Source organism: Osmerus mordax, chromosome 5 (assembly GCF_038355195.1).
Source record: "Osmerus mordax isolate fOsmMor3 chromosome 5, fOsmMor3.pri, whole genome shotgun sequence".
Lineage (NCBI taxonomy): Eukaryota > Metazoa > Chordata > Actinopteri > Osmeriformes > Osmeridae > Osmerus > Osmerus mordax.
Genome location: NC_090054.1, coordinates 13071834 through 13085054, shown reverse-complemented (window position 1 = coordinate 13085054; position 13221 = coordinate 13071834). Strand labels below are relative to the sequence as shown.

General features: G+C 40.5%; 3 protein-coding genes across 5 annotated transcripts; 2 read left to right on the top strand and 1 right to left on the bottom strand.

Annotated features, from left to right (window-relative positions):
* Window positions 1-2256: 2256 nt before the first annotated feature.
* aifm2 (apoptosis inducing factor mitochondria associated 2) lies at window positions 2257-5496 on the top strand. Its single transcript, XM_067235621.1, has 9 exons — window positions 2257-2450; window positions 2720-2894; window positions 2995-3110; window positions 3193-3309; window positions 3436-3528; window positions 3688-3796; window positions 4128-4280; window positions 4513-4713; window positions 4967-5496. Exons 1-9 carry the CDS (start codon window positions 2433-2435, stop codon window positions 5116-5118), a joined length of 1134 nt encoding a protein of 377 aa, XP_067091722.1. The 5' UTR covers window positions 2257-2432; the 3' UTR covers window positions 5119-5496.
* On the bottom strand, window positions 5450-9679 carry LOC136942675 (very long chain fatty acid elongase 6-like). The gene is made up of 4 exons (XM_067235622.1): window positions 9379-9679; window positions 8698-8829; window positions 7549-7700; window positions 5450-7350 (listed from the first exon to the last, which is right to left on the bottom strand). Exons 1-4 carry the CDS (start codon window positions 9468-9470, stop codon window positions 6920-6922), a joined length of 807 nt encoding a protein of 268 aa, XP_067091723.1. The 5' UTR covers window positions 9471-9679; the 3' UTR covers window positions 5450-6919.
* Window positions 9680-9990: 311 nt separating this feature from the next.
* On the top strand, window positions 9991-12235 carry LOC136943605 (uncharacterized). Of its 3 annotated transcripts, none has more exons than XM_067236985.1 (7): window positions 9991-10104; window positions 10863-10985; window positions 11110-11253; window positions 11424-11543; window positions 11637-11695; window positions 11789-11858; window positions 11969-12235. In XM_067236985.1, exons 3-7 carry the CDS (start codon window positions 11181-11183, stop codon window positions 12046-12048), a joined length of 402 nt encoding a protein of 133 aa, XP_067093086.1. In that variant the 5' UTR covers window positions 9991-10104; window positions 10863-10985; window positions 11110-11180; the 3' UTR covers window positions 12049-12235. The 3 variants fall into 3 exon arrangements, with proteins under 3 accessions (XP_067093086.1, XP_067093084.1, XP_067093085.1); XM_067236983.1 differs by lacking the exon at window positions 9991-10104 and adding an exon at window positions 10372-10505 and having other exon boundaries at window positions 10860-10985; XM_067236984.1 differs by lacking the exon at window positions 9991-10104 and adding an exon at window positions 10398-10505.
* Window positions 12236-13221: the final 986 nt, after the last annotated feature.

Below are 13221 nucleotides of genomic sequence, written 5' to 3'. Positions count from 1 at the left end.
TTCACTCGAACTGTATAAATGGAATATATATTTAAGATGAAGTGAACCTCTTCGGTTTAAAGCCCAGGCCTTCTACATATTGGTATCTGCTGCTTTAAGGCTTGGAATCAGTCCTTGGGAATCCTCCAACCACAGGATAAAACATCTGCCCTAGTGGTTGCAATGTCCTCAGAAAGTATCCAGCTATTGGCCCGGTAATCCACAGCTTAAGTAAGTTAGGTGCTGTATGGTAAATAATGTACAGTTTCATTTAACTACCCTCATTTTAAGATACTAAAACAAGCTGTCCTATATCTCATTAGGCTACATACCACAGGGGTGTACGTCTGTCACTGATTCAAATGCGTGTAGTAACATTTTGTATACCTTTCGTACAATTTCATTACTTTAAATGAGGATGGATAGCCTATTTATGTTGTGATGTGAATTGCAATTCAACAAACCTACATTCAAAATACAATAAGTGTACATGATAAGTTGCCTTGTAAGAATGATTGTTAAACGGTTTGTAAAAACCAAATAAATTCATTCTAATTTGGAAATAAAGATCAGAAAACTGACCATTCACGAAAAAGCCTTTGAAATGGCGCTGTCATTTTCAGTAGGGTACCTCATTGAAGTAGCTTTACTGAATGTATTGTTCTGTTAACATGCAACCTGCTAATTACTGTTCAATCTGATATTTAATGGGCTGCTAGAGGCAAATCATTTAAAAAATGTTTCTGTTCCCTGGAGGTGAGAGGGTAAACTTCACCATGGGAACGGGGCGCCATAGAGAAACAAAGCGCAGGGAAACTTAAATAGGGTAGTTTATTCTACTAAAATGTTTACCAATTTACAAAATACACACGTTTTCGCATTTCACATCATTTAAAAGGCTTTTAGTACTTGGCCTTTGGCGTTGAATCAACTATCATCTTAACTAAACAATTGTCTTTTACGATTAAATGCCTGCTCATACCCTCTCAGAAAGTCCCCACAAACAGTCCAAGAAAATTTCACGAATCGTCCCTTGTCGTATGTTTCCTCATGATGCGGACCGGTGCGGAAAGATAGTTCTACATCTCGAGAACTTATCCAGCTGTGCCAGTAAGTCGCTTACATGAATTGTCTAGCTGACGATGAGCAATGCAGTAATATACTGAAGAGGCTGGTACTTAGAGGTACCGAAAGCGAGGCTATGTTGATGTGTGCTGCTGTAGTTGAACACAGCTCACTAGCGCGCCGAAAGTAGCAGAATGGAATGATAAAAAACTGTTGTTTGTTGCACACATTCACCCATTATCACTAGACACAAAATAAACTTCAACTATACCATATTGACATCCTCAAATTTAGGAGTTTTTTTTAATTTATTAGACTAGGCTATATCATGCAACCAAAAACCATTGCATGACGTTATATAAATATGGAAAAAATAAAACCGTTAGATATATGGACCTCCTCTTTTTACTTGGTTGTGTGAAACACAAATGTTATGTAGGCCTAATTCACTGTGCTAAAATAACAACAATCTTTTCGAATACTTGGATTATGGATTCAATAAAATGGAACTCCATGAACAACTGGCGTCGAAAAGGCGAGTAGATTAGAACCATTGGAACGATTGATTGGAACTTGTCCTCAAATTACGTCACGTACTATGCGACTCAGCGACTGCAGTTGTGGTGGATGAGTGAAACATGTTGCTTTAGCTTTGTGCAGTGACTGTTGAGCTTTTTCTTTATCTTTCTGATAAGTGTCATTGATTCAGGTGCTATCGATTGGGCTATATATTTAGCTGTCGATGTTCTTAAATGATTGCGTCATCATGAATACTGTCTAAACTAAATGTTGAGTCTGGCTCAATGGTGCAAGACAACGTGTCGTTAAAGCGCCATGCGTGTGTTTGTTAGCAATGATAAACAAACATATAATCACGGTACCACACGTACATAGCCTACTAAAAATTGTATCTAAACATACAAATTGAAATAATTTCTAATCTATGAGGACATGAAAAAGTGGGAAATACTTCCAGTCCGTGTTAGAAATATCTTGCAAATATCCTCCCACCAGAGCAGTAGCCTACATTGAGACAATTTTACGCTCTTCTAATAAGAAAGCTGTTAAAACTGTAGATGTGTTTGCATCCTTTAATTTATTTGTATGATCCATCATTTCTTGTACCCCCTAGCATATGTAACCGTTATTTGTTTGTATACTGCTTGTTTGTATAGGCCTACTGCTTGTTTGTATAGGCCTACTGCTTGTTTGTATAGGCCTACTGATCTTTCTACAAAAAAAGAAAATCTTCCCACCACTTCCTGAAACGCTGCTATTGGAGGAAAATGAATTCTTGTATAATAGAGGTGCTTCCATTGGTGTTGACAAAATACTCATGTGTTGAAAAGTCTCTTAACAAATTTGGACACGGCCGATTACAGTGAGACATGGGATCCTTACATTCGGTAATTGTTTTTCTTTCTAAAATAATCGTATAATTTTACGAGGTTAAGAGCACATACATTTACAATTGTTGCTTGATCTTCATGAATGTGCAATAATATAGCACGTACGTTTTTGTTTGTCTTTTTAAATTTCATTTAATTTCTCCAGCGTCTGTTCGGAGTTTTACTGCAATGAAAAGCTTTCGAACTCAAAAGTACGAAGCTTGCCCATCTAGTTAAATTGTATTATACATAATTGTTTGTAATATTTTTTGGTCAACTTTTCACAGATCATGGGTGGCCAAATATCTATGGACGGTGTTCATGTGGTTGTAGTCGGCGGTGGTTTTGGTGGGATCGCAGCAGCGCAGCAACTGAAGTACAAGGGAATACCCTTTACTCTCATTGACACGAGGGATGCCTTTCATCACAATGTGGCCGCACTGAGAGCTTCTGTACAGAGTGGTATGCATCACATTGACTCTTCACCTAAATCTCACTCATTTAAACATAGGCTGCTTAATAAATCATTACTCAAAAAATTTTATTGAGTAATTTCTTACAGGCTTTGCCCAGAAGACCTTTATCCCGTATGCTGAAACATTTGGAGAAAGTTTTCTTCAGGGTCGTGTGGTTCAGGTGGACCCTGTCTCTCAAATTGTGGTATTGGATGGAGGGAAGGTAAACATACTTTGTAGCACTTTGTTAAACTCAGTGCATGTTATGTGACTCTATATGGCAGATTTGTTTGTTTATGCAACAGGAAGTGAAATTCTCTCATCTTATACTGTGCACGGGCACAGGCGGACCCTTCCCTGGGCACAACACTGTGGTCTCATACCAGTCAGCCATTCAGAAGTATGAGGACTTTGTAAATGAGGTAGAGTCTTAGATCAGTCAACTACTTCATATATTGACTTGTGAATCAAGTTCCCTTGTGCTATATTGACATGCAGAAATGTTTTTTCTTTGTTGAATGCTAACATAGTTTCTTCCTCTTGATAAGATCCAGGCTGCTGGCTCAGTCCTCGTGATTGGGGGTGGATCCACAGGTGTGGAGATGGCTGCTGAGATCAAAACTGAATACCCAGACAAAAAGGTAGAATGCATCCCACAGACTCAGACTCACGATACTGGAAGACTGAAAAGGCTTTTTTAAATACTCCAAATCATCATGTAGAGACCATTCAAAACTACAGACTTAAAACCGAATCCATAGTCATGTATCTGTACCTCATATCTCTCCATATATTTTCAGGTGATTCTGATCCATTCTCACATCGGAATGGCTGACAAAGAGCTGCTGCCCAGTGTCAGAGAGCAAGCCAAGGAGGTGCTGTTGGAGAAGGGAGTGGAACTTGTACTGGGTGAGATGTAATGCTGAGGGCAGTGCCTGTCAGTGCCAAAAGCTGCAGTCAGAATGAGGTTGCATGGTTATGGCAATGTACAGGAATAGATAAGGAGGTTTAGCAGTCCATTCAGCTACATCATCACAAGATCATGGAGGGGGGCTCACTTTTCAAGTTTTTTTTTAAATATTTAAAAAAAATCTAGAGAGCAGTTTAAGACTTTTCACAAGTTTTTGATTAATTGATATTCCCAATTACTATATTCGTCTTTGAATTGATTGTTTACTCATTCAACACATTTATTACCCAGTGTATCACTATTTTTGATAAATCTTTTATTTATTTCCAGGGCAGAAGGTGTCTAACTTGGCTGAGCTGGATTTGAATGTGTTCAAGAAGGATACGGTTATTACCACAGACAAGGGTTTGGAGATCACGGCAGACCTTGTTATCAGCTGCACAGGGTCCAAGATCAACTCCTCAGCATATAGCTCAACTTTGAGTATGTTTGTGTGAGAGATAATGGATTTGTCTACTGTATTCGTTGCCACAAGAGGGAGACAAATACTGCCTTTTATACTAATGTCCTCTGCTGTTCTAGTCTTAACTGGCCTCACCTCAATGACCTGCAATGGTCGTGGTTCTTATTGTATTCCCATGTTTCGAAAGGCCGATTTGGTCATTCAAATCTTAGATCCGCTTATCGTGCCACTTACCTGACATTGCCGTTTCAGACGGATGCCTGGCGGAGAACGGAGCCTTGAACGTGAACGAGCATCTGCAGGTGGAGGGCTATGAAAACGTGTACGCAGTCGGGGACTGTACCAATATCAACGAACCCAAGACTGCATATGCCGCAGGACTTCACGCTGGGGTTGCCGTTAACAATATTGCATATCGTTTGGCTGGAAAGGCTCAGACAGCCTATCACCCGGGTAACGTAATATCACACACCACTGAGCTTCTCATGCCTTTGATCATAATTGATACAACTTAAGTTATGACTGTCAGCTTACACCTGATATTACATCTAATATCCAACATCCCGTTGATGTCAACCACCCATCAGTAGAATCACAAGTCATCCTCTGCTAGTTTGCTACACCAACTACAATGCATTACTGTACCAGTTCTCCAGTCGTGTTTGAGCCATGTGGTCTTTAATGTTTTTTCCTGTCATATCTACAGGCAGTGTGACAATGCTTTTGGCTATGGGCCATAATGACGGAGTAGGTCAGGTCAGTGGCATGAAGCTCCCTCGCTTTCTTGTCGCCAAGGCCAAGAGCAACAACCTGTTATTGTGGAAAAGCTGGAGGGAGATGGGCCAAACATCCCCTTAATCTCAGAACATTCTAGTCTTCGAACTCAAATAGTTGTCTGCCTGTACTGCCTGAAAGGAGATTAGTGCCTTAGTATCAAGGAGTTTTACGATGCACAAAAATGGACTAAGTTATTATACCAGTCTTTATAATTTTGTAAAAGTAATACACCTATAAAACTGAATACTTTCCAATCGTGAATCTAGACACTAATACCAGTCTTAAAGTTTTGTAAAAGTTCAAAGGATAGGAGTCAAGTGAGTAAAAGCTTTAGTTTGTCGAAACAGGGCCACACAATAGTGGTATTGTTGCCAAGTTACCTGCTGTACATTCAGATTGCCACAACAAGAAATTACAAACAGTCCATCTTTATTATATTAAAGTTAAAATAAAAGTCCATTGGTTTGGTTTTGTATTGTTAATCATATCCAACAATAAATGCATCTGGATCACAGTGGAATTAAGGTCTTTCGGGCAATGCGTCCATCATTAGTAACTCCAATTATTTACATGTTCTGCTTCATTTGGCACATCTTAATACAAGTCTTTTTTTACACAAGCTAAAAATAAAATGCTGGTTTCAGATTCTATCCTGAGTTGACCATCACTGCAGCATAGGGTACATTCTGTTAACTCAACATAGACACTTCATAAACAAGGCATTTTCCCCCCCCTCTGTACAAGTATAAAATATATTTATGATAGGTCCTTCAAATCACAACTTATTCTCAAAGCTATGCCAAAAAAAAAAAAATACATTTGTCAATATGACCATGTAGACGAGATAGATTTGACCAGTAGAAAATGGTTATGGCTGCACCATCTAGACATCCACAATAAAATCTAGGTAATTCAATAAATAAAATAAATATGACTGCAGAAACAAATAAACTTGGCCAGCATGAAGACAAGCTACAATAAAAGATCTATGAAATGTAGTCTTTGAGAGTTGAACATTTGGCTCATACTGCTTTATAAATGGAATGTTAAGGGTTAAAGTCAATAAAAAAAACTAATTACTGTGAGAATGAGGTAGAGGGACAGAATACCTGACATCAACACAGTCTTACTAAACCAATAGAAAGGCGCCAGCCATTTGAATGCATAACAATTAACATACTATGTTGCATCTCACACGTACAACTATACAACAATTCTGTGTGTAAAAACTGACAATACTAGACTTGTGGAGTGAGACCATTGAACGTTTCAGCACCAGTCCAGTTAGCATCATAAGTTCAGGTGAATAAATAGTCTATAAATAAAACCTACTTAAATAGAGCAATATCATTTGATAAGCTCCTTTCAAATTAAATTCTGGATGGCATCAAAGCTATACTTCAAGGAAGGGAGTTTGGGCTCATCTATGAGACGCCCATGAGTTTCACACCCACAACAAATACACCTGCAAGGAGACAAGCTTGTTCTGCAAGCCTTCATCTGAGGTAATGCCAGAAAAATGCTAACTATTTGGGGCTGGGGCAAAAACGGCACAGCACAGATCATCCACCCTCCGTTCACAAGTTCAGAGCAACAGAATCGAGATAGAAATGCAAGAGAGAAACCTGTCATACCTGTCTGCTTAGAAACTGGGTGCCATCAATGGGCGCCTGCTGTGACGCACACACATTAACCTTGACGGGGAGAAAAGAACTGATGCAATATCCAGGTGAAAAGTCTGAACAGATTCACACCTCAGTTGTGACAATTTGTGAAATTGACCGTAAAAACAAATGTCTTATCAAAAGTGTACAACAATATTAAGCTTGGGGGTGATGTGGGCAACAGGTACTGAACGTAGATGAACCGAAGTGAGGAGAGCCTAGTCGGTCTTGGCGACCTTGGCTCCTCCAGAGCCTCGCAGGTAGGTCTGGTAGAAGAAGGAGGAGAAGAGCACCAGGTAGCTGAGGTACATGAGCGAGGCCCACGCAATGTTGTCAACTCGGGAGTAACAGTCACCCTCCTGCATCCAGCAGTACACCAGCCCACTGACAGTCAGCCCCATGACCATCTGTGCGATCTGCATGGTGGTGATGACCACGGCGAAGGGGCGGGGCACACGCAGGCCGGCCGCCCTAACAGCGTAGTAGGAGTACATGAGGGCGTGCACTGAGTAGTTCATGGTCATGAACCAGCCGCCGCCGGCCACCATGTCCTTGTAGGAGTACCAGGAATAGAGCAGCACGGTGATGTGGTGGTACCAATGGAGGAAGATGAGGCGCTGCTTACGTAACACAATGAAGGCCGTGTCACCTGCAAGGGAGGAGGGTGAGTTATGGCAGTTCCCTACTCGTATTGCAGTGATATTCCAGTGGGCAATTTCAGTCACCACAAACATAACCCAACGTATGATAGGCTACTGAAACGGATCTACCAAATGTCGCTGTTAACGTCATGGATATAAAAAATAAAAAATACATTTTCAGATGCAGATTTTAATGGAAGTCTTACCTAGTTCAGGGGCTTTGCTCAGGACAAAGGCACATGCCCAGAACTTGCTGACTGGTGCATAGTAGAAACTCTGGTCACATATAGACTGTCGGAAGCCAGTTGTGGAGAGTATGTGCATCATGTACCATCCTGTGCGAACAGCTCCAATGATACTGAAGACAGGAGATGACAATCAATGACAAACAAGGGCTGAGAGACAACTTTCCATTTCCCATTTGATGCCTCCAGTGGTTGTGTTTTTAGAAGAGGCAGTTCTGTAGGTCAATTAATCAATTGTGTTTCTCACTGTTGATATAAATGTGTTTTGTTGGTAAACGGAGCATCTCTGGTTGCCATTACTATCAGACTAGCCTCTTTGGATCAAAATCAGCATTTAAGGATCAGTTAGGAAAGCAACATTCAGATTAAACTTCCTGGTGTCCAAAAAGACGCTTTTATCACAATTGTCAACACACGCAAGTGTAAACTGCACTGCAAGTAAACATCTAAAATAAAAACCTGACCCCATCAAAACAAATGCCTCCTAGCAGCAACAGTCAGTTTGTGACAAACTATAATTATAATAGGATTCTTACACCACAATGTACAGAAACCCTGTATATTATTAATGGATCACTGGGCACAATAATAATTGTGCCATTGTTGAGGATTGATTCAAGACGAAAATAATTCCATACAAAAGGCCAGATGATATAACAATAGGTCAAATGTTTACATGCGGTGTAAAACATCAATTGTCTTGTCAAGTGGTTTACAAGAGGCACAAACTCCTCTGAAAGTGCAGACCAGGAGATATGAACATTGGATTATAGTGGTCCTGTTCAATCAAACTGGAATTGTAGTTGTAGTTCAGAGGCTGGTTATGGATTAGGGCAGGTTGGTCTGTGTAGCCTCATATAGCACTAGTACTGGATTAGGATTAAGCATGGGTGGGGCTACTGTTCACAGAAAACATTGAAAGCTACAATCACGCATATATAGTATTGCTCTTTGTACATTTAATTACTGGGTCATCTCTAGGCCTATACATTAATCCACATTGCTTTGAAATTAAATGCGTGCGCTAATATGGCTAGTGGGAGGGATGGATAGTTGGACAAATAATGCTGTATCAAATGCAAAAGTTGCTGGTCTACTTCCCCAATTTACCTGAAGATGGCTAGACTGAGTGACCACACCACCAGTGGCCTACGCAGGTTTAGTTTTTGCCGCTCCTTCATAAAATGTTGGCCCCCAAAGACCAGCGCTGCATACAGGCCACAAAACACAAATGACTTGCTCCTGATGAGACAAATTTACATTGTTAATTTTTTTTACAATGTAAAGTGACATGTTGAGTAGTTACAGATGGAAAGATGGTAGGTTAAGAATCAAATCTGAATTGTCAAAGGAAATTTAATTCCAAGTAGACGAGAATAAAGGTAGGCTACTTAAAAAAATAATCAACAAGGCAAGTTACTCAACTACAAAAGGCAGGCCCATTTCAGTTAATCAAATTGTAATATACCCCATTACGGAACTTTGTCTTGAGCAATAATTAGCTCTTCACCTTGTTTGCCTGTTTAAGCAGGCCAAAAATAAAAGGGGCCATTAGAATGAAGTGTTGGCCTCAATTCCTTCATACCGGTTACTAATTTTAGTTCAACAAAGCCCATTGCGAAATTCGAAAAAAATCAGGTTAACCAAGTAAAAATTTAAAAAAATTAAGGGCAAGGTGATGAAGGCTCAAGACTAGAATTTTCTGTTTGGTCATGCGATTGTAGGAAACCACTCCGAAATTCTTGAGTAGGCTACCTACAGACAATTAAAAGCAAGTGGGATTTTCCTTACCAGTTCTCTTGCATCCATTCGATAGCAAGTCTCTCATCAAATTGTTGCTCGAATCCATATTCAGACAGTGATGTACGATCAGTCTCATTCATTTTCAATCAATCAGTGTCTTTCTCCACCTCGCTAAAACGTTATTAGACCACACCTGTTGCGTTTAGCCTACTCGAACACAGAAACGCTTTGGAAGAAAAGTCTTCCAAAGCTTTAAACGTCTCACACTGCTTTTACTGGAAAATGTTTGATTCTTCTATAAACGTTGTCGCGTTCCCCTCTTAAGTCAACTATGCCTCACCTGATTTGCTCACACCCTAAAAGCCTATTAGGAATGGGCGTGTACTAGATGCCCTGCCTCACTACTCAGCGAGAGGAATGTGTTTGGGAGTTTCGACTGCACGTCTTCTTGTTCTTCTTTGAGTTTGATTGGCGGATCCATTATTGAGTGCCAGGCAGCAGCTGGATGTAGGATTGGGACATACGTAGCCTAAAGCCAAGGCGGATCACACCAAGAGTGTGTGGGAATTTACAGCCATAACCATAGACATGGCCATAACACCCTGTTATTACAAGTTCTCGATAAAAAAGCTATCGCTGAGAATATGCACACCGTCATAACAACCCTACTCCACAACCCTGGTTGTGCTCCCACACACGCGCGGGCGCGCACACACCCGAGCCCCAGCCGCCTCGACCTAGAACTAGAACAAAAAGCGCGGGCGAATTAATAAGGTAATTTATTAAGATAAATAAATATCTCAAAATAGTTTCCCATTCCCGATGTATCCCAACACTAGGCTATGTCTATGTAGTTTTCACATTTCACATGTCTTTAGCTCTACACCTACAATAATATGACCTGACGTCACCTACTTTGACCGTTAAAAAAAGGGTTAACGCCCAGTTGGGCTGTTCAAGTCTAACACACCTAACATTAGCAAGCTGGACAAATGTAAAGGTGGATTTATATTGTTGTTTGTTAGTCTAGCCATCCTGTGTTGAGTGCAACATCAAAATGTCAACAACGTTTTGGTATCTGCTGATGATGCCAGTATTGGTAGTGCTAAGTGCTAATGCGACCCTCTCAGATGCCGAGACAACTTCAGTGTCAACTTTGATTTCGGTTGACAATGGTAAGCTAGGATACAGCAGCACAATTCAAATCAACTTAAATTGTGCCGATGACCTGATTAATTATACGTTTTGATCCAAAACCTGCTGAAAATAGGTGATTGCCAGCACAGTACTAGTCAACGCCAGACATCCATGAACTTCAGGCAGGCATAACGCTAGCTCTAACCTAAGTACAGTACAGTAGCCAGTAGACACTGACTGTAGACTAGAGTACTGACAGTACCATCAGCTTATCTAATTTGTGCTAGACAGACAAAAAAATGTTTGCTTGAAAAGTAGCTATCTGTAACTAACTGGTACTGTATCTTATCATGCCTAGCTGTCTTTAGCAACGTATCAGAATTTTTTTTCAGTAGAAAACAGCTCAACCAATGGACCTGATAATGGATATCTCCAAAATGAGAACGACACAGAGGGCCATCTGGTTGGTATCCTGCAATCTTTTTTGCAAAACTACGAACAGACCTCCTCACTTCAATGTGAGTTAAGCAGTTCATAGCTTTCTAGTTTTTCATCCTATCTTTCGAAGTGATGATGTAGCTAGACTAGTTGAACAATTTGCTACTCTCTTGGGATGACTGCCAAAATGTTGTTCATGTGCAGTGGATGCCTATGCCAGAGGTCGCAAAGGAGGATTTCCCAGTGTGAACATAATCAAACCCAGAGTGAACGTCATGACTGACACCGCATCAGTTATGAAGGTCAATTTATCTTTGGGCCTGTTCTTCTACGTCTTCCTAATCTTAGGTATTTAAATATAATCTATTGTACACAGAATCATTTCCTCTCCTGAAAATCCATCTGAGACAGATTAGCTATGTCTCTAACCTAAAATGTTCACTGTTTTATTACAGCAATAGTCTTGTGTGTGTGTGTGTATTTGTCCATAGATATATATCTATGTATTTGTCCCTCAGGTTTGATCTTGGATGCAGTTAGAGTCTCCAAGGAGGCCAGGAGAAGGTCTGCCGCCATGGTCAGGGCGAAACTGAGGAAGAATCAGCCACTCACTAAGTCCCAAACACTAGCATACAAACGTACATACTTTATTAATACTTTGTATAAGGTAGAATTTAGTGTTTTTAGGAAAATTCGTCTTGTACTCACAATGGGCTTTTAATATCTTCTAGATCGCAAGAGTTTCATTTCTCTTTTTGCTAAACGGTCACATGAGTCAAAAGTCAAGAAGGTAAAATGGTTTCCAAATCTTAAATGACCAATGTCATTAGGCGAAGTGGTTATGCCAGTTGAATGACGTTTTGTTGTTGTTTATTTGTTAAAGGATTTAGAAGTGTCGACCTCCCCCTCTTCAAACAGGAAGAGTGCAGCCAGCCTCCAGGATCCCCTGCCTAGTGAGTGAATCTGTTCTCATAAAACATTCTTATGTTGTCATATTACCACAATCATGCCAAAAAGTATCTCTTTGTTCTAACAAAAAGTACTCAACACGTGTTCTCCACAGGTATCCCTGAGACGGAATCCAACCTTGAGGAAGTGATTTCTGCGGGGAAGGCAGCTGAAAAGACGGCACAACATTTATGACAAGTTATGTCATCTTAATCTTAAGGTCCTGATCATAATCATATCAATGTTCTACACATGGTGGACACATACTCCTCTGGGCCACAGTGACAGTGGACAGCAGTAGCAGATATCAAATCTCAATAAGACGACTACATTTATAGACTATCGCTTTCTGTTTTATCACTCAAACGTATTCAATAAAATGTTTTCATACCAAATGTTATTAATGAATTTGAGCACATCCACAATTTGTTTTGGGAAACGTATGGCGATTGGTGGTGAGATAGTTGACCGTTGCTGCCACCTTCTGGGGAACATTGGAAGGTGTTTGCCAAAAGCATGTCTTTTGATGTCTTAATTTCAGATCAGTCAGTTTTAACAGGTGACATGAATGATTGCCTGTTATGTCACAAAACTAGAGCACATTTTGACAGCAGTTAATGAATGTTAAAAGGGGTTATGTGGAGGATGTTTGACTAAAAAGAAACGTGCCTACAATAGAAGGCTGTAGTGGAGGTCCAGGATTGTAGGGTGCCTCATGCGCATTTAACATGAATCTAAATCAGTTTCAGGAGAGGAAAGAGAAGAAAACGTTCCTCCTTTGCAGGCTTGAATGGGCTCCTTAGGGTCGTATTTCTGGGCAGGATGCCCAGTTGTAGGGCTTTTGGGCTTGCCGAGAATAGTGTCTGCAATGCGTGCAGCAAGACCAAACCCACCACACCCCTCGACTTCTAAGAGGACTGGAGGTGTGTGGCTAATACAGGAACAGCTACACATGTAGATTACCTGAAGCCTTCGTGTGTGTTTTATGTCAAGCAATAGTACATGACTTTCCTAAACTCCGCCTAAATGGGCAGCAGTGAGAGTATATGTGCATACTGTAATATATAATATAGCCTAATAACCGGGCACCTTAAATCTGTCCAGTGTCTTGCTTGGGACCCATTCAATGTCCCACTTTACAGATATTCACCCTAAGCTATCATTTAAAACCTCTCAACAGGGGCCATGCAGCCCTGCTCACTGGAGCCTTTTGTCAAGTGACTGTGACTATGTCCAGATAGCCTGAAAGATAATGAAACTGCAATGATAACCAGAGGAGAGGGATAAAGGGGTGATGATAATTGTATCCACAGAGATGTGAATGCCTTTCCAGAAACACAGTAGATGAGTCATCTCAAGTAGAAACCA